This window comes from Atta cephalotes (genome assembly GCF_000143395.1).
Source record: "Atta cephalotes unplaced genomic scaffold scaffold00074, whole genome shotgun sequence".
NCBI lineage: Eukaryota > Metazoa > Arthropoda > Insecta > Hymenoptera > Formicidae > Atta > Atta cephalotes.
The window spans coordinates 419,509-428,642 of NW_012130138.1; the positions used below are offsets into that span (position 1 = coordinate 419,509).

The 9,134-nt window shown below is 33.8% G+C and overlaps 1 protein-coding gene across 1 annotated transcript in view; it reads right to left on the reverse strand.

The window, feature by feature from the left end:
• LOC105624162 overlaps positions 1 to 9,134 on the reverse strand; it is a 19,788-nt gene that overhangs the window by 9,261 nt on the left and 1,393 nt on the right. The window contains exon 2 of the mRNA XM_012205522.1: positions 2,919 to 2,980. Coding sequence (XP_012060912.1) covers positions 2,919 to 2,980 — 62 coding nt within the window. The remainder of the gene's footprint in view (positions 1 to 2,918; positions 2,981 to 9,134) is intronic.

The following is a 9,134-nucleotide window of genomic DNA, read 5'->3' on the forward strand; positions in this document are numbered from 1 at the left end:
GTGTGTGTGTGTGTGTGTGTGTGTGTGTGTGTGTGTGTGTGTGTGTGTGTGTGTGTGTGTGTGTGTGTGTGTGTGTGTGTGTGTGTGTGTACACACACACACACTCATTTCTTCAATTTTTCTTGGTGTAATTAAAAAATTATTTTTTACATCAAGTAATTGGAACGTTATAATGTGTTAATTAATTGAAATATTTTTATTTATATTGAAATTATAATTTATCAATTACATCTTGAAAATGAAACATGGAATAATTGTATCGATCTAAATTACAACATTTTAATAAATAAAATTATCTAATATTGGAAAAATATTGAACAGATTAATTGCGAAAACGTTAAGTGAAAGTCTAAAACCTGTAAAATGTTTAATAAATTCACCTTTGCTCATACACTTATGAGTACAAATATTCATGTACTACTGTAGGCCGTAATGTGATATGAGAGGAATGCTTGTGTAACTACATAATATGTTTGCTGATAATAAATTAAAAATATTAACTCGTCATGTGCGAGAGAACGAACTATTCACCTGTTTCTTATTATCGCAACAAAGTTATCGATTGATTTAATCTTACTCTCAGCAAGATAAAAATTTAATTGACGTACACCACATGACTCAAAAAAAAAGATCGAGGAGAAAGTAAATTCCTTTGAACAGGTATAATTGAGCAGTAGTAAAGTCTAGTATAGTTCTCATAAAATATGTATAACAAGCATGTCACTTGCTGCATGTTCTCATTCAGATTTTTAAACAAACTACTGTCATATTAACATATGCTATTCATTAATATAAGACTTTTTAATATTGAATTTTATGATCCAAGAAACTAAAAATATATAAAAATTAATTTTTGTACAGAAAAATATATTAATTTAGATTAAAATTACAAATTATTTCTTTATCATATTTTCGATGTATTTAACAGAAAGCTTCAATTTAACTTATTCCATTTTACAACTTTTACAACTTATTTTTCTGATATACAATGTATATAAATATGTACATAAATATGTTGAACATAATAATGTTGAACTTTGTCTGCTTTTGCGTGTATACAGTAGTTTTTAGACGTTCGCACTTGTGGGTCTAAAGGTTCTACTGATCCTAAAAAGGAATCAGTCGAACAAGGCGTAGGATGAGAGCGAACTAAAGCGACAGACCCCACGCTCGATCATCGCCGTGTGGATTCACTGTCACGCGGCCTAAAAGCTGTCTGAATATAGGATAAACCTGTCACACAACCTAGATCCTTTTCCACAGTAACGAGAACCAAGAGACCGTCGTCCTGCACGCAACGCGCCACGCATTTTACATGTAACGTGTCCGGACTCCAAAAATATTCCTCTGTCGAAATTCGATTCCTCTCCTTTCGCAATCGACACGTTACAATAATCCGGGATTCTAACGAGTCGAGTATTCAAATATCAATAATTTCCCATAGATATATCATAAATAAAAACATATAAATAGGATGAGATATAAATTATTATAGACTTTTATTCTAAATATTTGCAATCTGCTATTATAATTTTGTTATTGTGCTAACATAATATAATTCTATTATAAAATATTCTAATCGTATCAAAGAAATCTGTTATAAAATATTTTACATGATAAAAAAAAGAATCAAATAGAAATAGTCAAATAGAAACGAGCAATTCTTATATCTTTATTTGAGAAGAAAAGGAAATCTTTTTTGTTCATTAGTATAAAGAAATAACTCTAAATCGTTTATTAAATCATAATTTATTTTTTCTTTAATTCAAATTGCATGCAGACTAATGTAGAAAAATCTAAAGTTAAAACATTCCGACCTCGCAGTTTTAAAGGAAAAATTACTGAATGTCTAAATGTTAGCTACTTTGATTTCTCTGAAGATCGACGAACTGATTGTAGCGCTTGTGAGCATATGATTCAATTACGAATAGTGGCAAGATAGAAATAAAATTACGTTATTATTGAGTTCGACGCAGCGTTCGCCATTCACTGAGTGTGACCATTTAAGGTCGAGTCCACCATCTCTCTCAATTCATTGTAAAGTTAGGTTCACCTTCGACGCTTACGCGCTAGATCGTTTAGATTTCACCTCGGAGGCTGTTGCCATCACATCAGGAAATTGCGTTCTTCTCTCCTTACGTGCGATATATCACGATTTATTGCACGATCGACGAAAGATCATAATCGTGGTACATAAGCGTGTCAAAAAGATAGCATCGTTTATTTTAATTATAACATTGTTGCTGTCTGTACGATTTTTTAACGTTACATCATCATTTATATTGTATTATTTATATCGAAGAAGTAATTGCCTGATATACGCTTCGTAACGTTGCTCGATGATGTCCAATTGTATCCGTAATATAACTTTTGTACCGAGTATTTCAAGATTAGCGGAAAGTGGATGTGTAACACGATTACTTGTCCATTAAGCCAATAAGCTATCAAGTCCATTGTCGAGCTCAAATTAGCGGACCTCCTTTCATAAATTCTCTTTTGTGACATACTTCCTGTGTGTAGAATGATGGCATGTACGATAACATTAATCGCATTAACGGTATGGGTAACACAATTTTTTCGGTGGATCATTAGGAAGAAGCTTCATACCGCGTCACTTTCTATTTATTCAATTATCTCTCCGGAATTAATATGATTGTATCAATTATAATATTCCTCGACCGCCTCTAAGTGATTATCTCTGACCCACGTTTTCGCGCAATTAACAGCAACGATGATGCACACTCTTGGCAATAACCGTCAGCAAAATTACAGAGCGAGGTAACTCTTAAAAGCGACACTGAAATCCTATTACTTATACTATGTCCAGTAAAACTTGCGTGCAGCTTTCCATGATTTGCAATCGCAAAATGCATGAGCAAGGTTTGAAGAAAAAGAGAAAAAAAGAAGAAACTACGTACCTCGTAACTCTCTGCGTGGCGGCTCCTAAGACCGAGCCTTCCTCCTTTAAACTTGGATAAATCTGCAACAGAAATAAGCATGAATGTTATACTTTGTCGTTCTATATCCTATGAAAGTTTAAATGAAGAAAAAAGTACCGTTTTCATTGTTAAATGGATATATGTTCTCATTAAGTTGTAGACTGAGTAGAATTAATGAGAACATATCTGGAACACGAGGAAAATCATGAGAAATATAAAAAGAGAAATATATGCATAAAGTATTATGAAATAAATCTATGCATAACGATAGAAAAATGGTTTGTTAAAAACTTATGAATTCTGAAAAATCTGAAAAGAAAATATTTTTATGACAATTTTAATGAAGAAGAAAAGGAAATACTTTTCGCATCATTTTGACTAATTAAAATAAAAAATAAAAATAACTAATTAATAAAGCGATAATTTAATGAGTTTACCTTATAAAATACAATGAAGAAAATCAGAAACATTGCTTATTCAGATTTTGAATGCTGTCATAAACAATTATTTTAAAGTGAAAATATATAATGGTTTACAATATCAACCATGAAGCATGAAATAATTGCATGAGATTAAGCAAATGATTCTATCGATTCTGTTTCGTCGATGGCTTATAGGTAGCACCATCGAGGATTAATAAGTCATTAACAGTATAATTACTTCGACGCGCCCTTAGGTTGGGAGAATACGAGGGCAATTCTCCAGGCGGGCGTTGAGACGCGAGGTGGATGAAGGATCGTCGAATCGATCGCATGGGGAGCCGATTAAGCTAATTCGCATTACCTGGCTCATCGGCTCGTTTACTCGACCGAAAACCATAGACGCAACCGATTGTGCCCTAGAAATCCTTTTTGAAAAGTTTGCGGCCGCAAAAATCCTGCATTTTTGTGACTGGCGGATTAAAGATCGCCCGTAAATCTTGTAGATAAAGTAGCTGCATCAATTTTTTTCTTTCAGCTTACTCTTACAATTCTGAATGAAATCTCGGCTCTAAAATGTTGGAGGACGACTCTCATAATTCTTTCGGAGCAAATGGAATTTTTCGTTGCAAGATATTGCACAGAAAAGATTTGACTTTGAAAAATGGCATTTTCATTAAAATATTGTGTAAAATTTGCTTGGGAGGGAGACACTTTACATTTCTTTAAGAAATTTTAGACGACCGCCGAAATTTTAGAAGTATCTTTCAATGACATACGCATGCAACTTGAAAATTAAATATTGAAGGTAATTAGTATATCCAATTAGCATGCTCTATATGCAATTAGTATTAGCTCGCTACTTATTTCTCGAATAAAATTAAGAACTCTTAACAAAATTAGAAGCATAATAAGCGTTAACTAAATTAGAGACATCTGCAATATTTAATAGAGGATTGCGATAATTTTAGAATTATATGGCGAGCTCAAATTATTTGCAACAAATAACGATAATGATTTCCAAATGCTTGCGTTATCTTTCAATTTAGTGGAATGCCCCGGGAAGACGATACAAGCAATAAGCTTAACGGAAACATGACTTGGTCTCTGACACTCTTGTCGAAGGATTACACAATCGGCGGCCATCCTGTGTGAATCGCGTTGCATAATATCGTTTGTATCCTCACGGGACGCGAAAACACGATGGCGTGTAAGATGTGTGAGTAAGCATCAGTGAGTTCAATACTATTTCATCGTCTTTACGATCGGCCTTCAGCTACAAGATATCTCAGATGACTCGCCCATGTGACGCGTCGAACGTTTTCAGCACATTGAACAATTATTTCCTTTACTTATCAACGCGAATGTACTCTCAATACACGAAATTCTCTCATATACGAGATTCGCTCGATGCCACGTGCAAAAGATCTTTTTTTTATTCCCTTAGAACAATTATTATATTGTTATATACAATATTTGACCTTTTAATAATACTCTTATTGAAAAAGAGCAGGATTATGATCCGATGGGTGTGGATAATGACGTTTCAAATGCCAGGCTAATTTATTCGATCTATTCGTGAAGGGGAAAAAACATCGATCGGAATCGATGCGTAGCGGTCAAAATTGTTATTTCCTTCACGCCACGATAATTTTAATAATTCAACCGAACTCTGATCGAAATGTCATTTTCTGTCAATTTTGTTCACGTTTTAAAACGAAGAACAATTGAATGCGTATGCTTGTTACTTTTCATTAACAGTTGTCATAACAAAATTTCATTTTCCCGAAAAAAAATTATTTTCTTAAATTATCAAAATCATTTAAGAAAAAACAGTTGTTCATATTTATATTACAGAAAAACGTCTTCATTTTTATCTATTGTAGTTCAATTACATAATTTGAATTGTATTGTATATAATTCGGACTAAACAGGACTACAAAGAAGCAAGTCCTCGATAGTTCTACTAGACAAACTCGAGCAAACGAATTAAAACTCAATCCATGGCAGGTTAATCGCAAGTAAACGAGTCAGAAGGAAAGGAGGAGGAAAGATATAGTTTCGACGTAATATAGATACGTTGTAAGTGTACGCGGCAAATAATAGAGTGTTAACGAGATTAAACAGGATAAGAGAAGCGTCCTTGCATCGATCTCGTGCAGCACGGTGAGATGGCAATGTTACCTTCCACTATATGTAAGTACATATCCGTACGTATGCTTCAGCATACAGCCCTTTGGAAATCGTACACGTGTCGCATGGCCGTTCCTCTGGGCGCGGTTTACATTGCAAATTTGTCGGGAAACTTCTCGCGCGCGACACGTTGCCCAGCGAGTCAGTGAACAAAAGTTATTTTGCCGATTAAGTTACGCCACGAACCAGGACCCGAATCGCCACTGTCCGAGAGCATTGTTTTAGCAAAATGTTATTCGCGAAACGCATTCGCCTGGTCGTTCGAGGCTGCTGGCCGACTATTTGCAAAAGTGCAATGTGGTTGCAAATAACGTCCGTTCTTGCAGAAATAATATCTGATAGAAATCAAAACTTATCTTTATATTTTATTAGGAAATTATAAAACAAACTCGTTGTACAAAATAAATCTCTTCTCGTATAAGTATTAAATTTCCAATCGTAAAGGATTTTTCGTAAAACTTGATGAGAGAACTCTTGCATAACTTTTAGCACCAGAAATTGAATCACATGGCATGCATGCAAAAAAAAGGTGTGGATTTCCTGCTAAATAAAATGAATGTAATGAGTTTACTACACTAGTGAAGAGATCCTTCCTTTATTGCTTGTAAATGTATTTTGCACGATGGTTGTTTCGACAAATGTCAATGCGGCAAGAAGTTGAGTCCTAGCGTGAAATCTGCGCGCATTACGGCACCGGTTATCAAAGTTTTATTATATCTTCGTGACAGTGGGCAATTTTCTGGGTTCCTGCACAAATATCTAATGTAACTTTCACTATCTATTAATAATACAGTAGCGTAGGTCGATCGGCCAACGTCTACCTCCGTGAAGCTGCGATTACGTTGCCAAGGCGTGATGTCTGCGAATTGTCTTTTTCGATCGCAGGATTATTTAACAAAATTGAACGAAGGCAATGTTTTCAAGATTGCATTAGTATCTAACAAAACTCGGTTCGATGTATAATTTAACGATACAATTTGTATAGTATTTTTCTTATAATACAAAAACAAAAACTTACAGTTTTCTTTCTAAAGTAACAAAAGTGATAAAATTCTGCATCTTGCTTATGCTAATATACTTTTTTTTAACACCGTAATATAAACAATTACACGTTTATCATCTCAAAAATTTTTTAGTTAAAGACTAAATTAAAAAAATGACAGCTTTATTTATGTCGACTTGGCATTTTATCAAAACTAATGCAATATATTGCAAATATTCAAATATTTATATACTTCTTTATCGTCTGTAATATTTATATATATGTGAAGATTTATATCTTCAGTGCTGAGTTTTAATTAATCAGATAGTATACTGCAGAATGTTATAATAATTTCATTAAAACCTATGGATAAAAATTCATAAGTTCTATCGCTACATTTTAATCAACTTCGTATATCACTGAAAAATGCAACGAGGGAAGAGATTTTAAGTTCTGACACATTGATTATTCATATGAATTCATAAGAAACCGCAAGAAAAATCTACTGATATGCAAATATCACTTGCTCCGCTAGCATAGCATACAGTGCTACGTTTTATATAATCTGTATTCTACTGCTAGAACGGTACTAGGTACCGACGCTTCAATCGCAAGTACATGGTGTATATCACGCAAACGTAATTGTATTCACATGGTTCTATGAGCTCTCGCATATATGGTATACGCATACATACGCAACTGCACAGGCATGCGTCGCTAAGGATGTTACGTTTTCCATTTCGACGAACTCATGCATAACAGTGATATTAGTAACATATCATTAACAATTCAAACCAGGTCGACTCATCAAGGTTTCTTCGGGCAGATATATTCATTAATTTAACGTAAATCTAGGTTAGATTTATAGACAATGTCGACAGTAATTAGTGCGGCAAATTAAAGCTGTTAAATTGTTCTTCTTAGACAAAAGAATTTTATAAACCAAAAGTTTAAAAAATTTGAATTTTTTATGAAATTGTCTAAGAAATATAGAACGGTAACTGGAAAAATATTGACATACTGAAAATTATAATATAATATATTCTATAAAATGAGATAATCCTTCAAAAATAGAATGTTAACGTAGAATAATATTCTTCTTTTTTTACGATGTTATGATTGCGCCCACCATTCTCCTAATATGTATAAGTACGCATGTACATGCATATGAATCAGCAAAGCATATTTTTTAGTCATGCTAACAAAATAGAAATTATGTCCACAACGTTGCGATAAGGAGGCAAAGTAGTTGGAAAACTCATCCTGGAATGGTCGGTAATCATGTTTCCGCGATAATCTTAACTCACCCTTGATAAAGATAACAGCGGATTAAAAGTAGTCGAGACAAAGTTCCATTGCAGTGCATACTTATCGGTCTAAATTGCACTGTTAAAACTTCTATTTACTATTTAGATAATCCGTGAAAAACATAAGGCATTTCATATTATAGGTACCAGTTTCGAGTTTCTAGATCGCAGTTGAGACGTACGCATCGCAGAAACAACGTAATTGTGCAAATATAGATATCATATCAATCCCGCAATTTTACTGTGAATACGGCGTATACAACGCGAATCCGGAATGCCGCGAAGCGACACACGACGAGGTACGTACAGGATGAATAATACGCGCATTCGCGACCCACGTCATACGAAGGCACAATTTAATCGCGTCTAAAAATATCTCGATGAATCAAGTTAGCTTCGGTGCAGGTGCAAAACAAACTGTTTGCAACGTCGATTGTTTGTCAATCGGCGATTTAGAGCGTGAGTGTACCAGGAAGAAAACATTAGCACAACAAGAAACACACAGGCATAAAAAACAAAATTTAATGAAATTTAATTTGATCTGGAAATTAGACTATAATATATTTTGACGCTCTGAAACGGAATGTCTATCAATTACTCCATCACATCACAATTTTTTTATCAATGGAAAATAGCTCGATTTTCTACTATTTTTAAAGTCATTTATGGCCTGGTTTTTAATTTACAACTTGAGATAAAAGAGAGAAAATAAATTCAACGATAATATCAAGCTGATAGGTAAAAAATACTGAAAAATCGACTTTCCGTCGATATAAAAAATTGTGATGTGATAGAGCAATTAAAGACTTCAGGATTTCAGTTTCAGAGCGTCAAAATACATAAGAATACATAGTCTAATCTCTGGATAAAAATATTTGTTGTCTGTACTGTCAAATACGACGCAACGATTGTTACGTTAGTATGTACAATCTACATAATTTACATGACTTTTCGATACAAAAATAGAAAGTTTCGCTGTGAAAATATTCGAACAGAGAGAGGAAACAAGAATATTTGGAGAGGAATAATACTTGTGTTTACATCACGAATATTTTTCCCATTTTGCCGGAAGGCCGGTAATTTTCTAGTGAATTGTTTTTTCGATATGATTCGATGAATATAGCAAAAACCTGTAAATATCCAATGACGATCTCGCGACCCGATTTTTTCTCGTATCATTTCTTACACAAGAAATCCTTGACATGCGCTACGTTTTCTTGTTTAACACCAAACTTATCATACCCTATCTAAATGACTATACACTACGCGCGTGAATTACTTCTCTCTCTCTCTC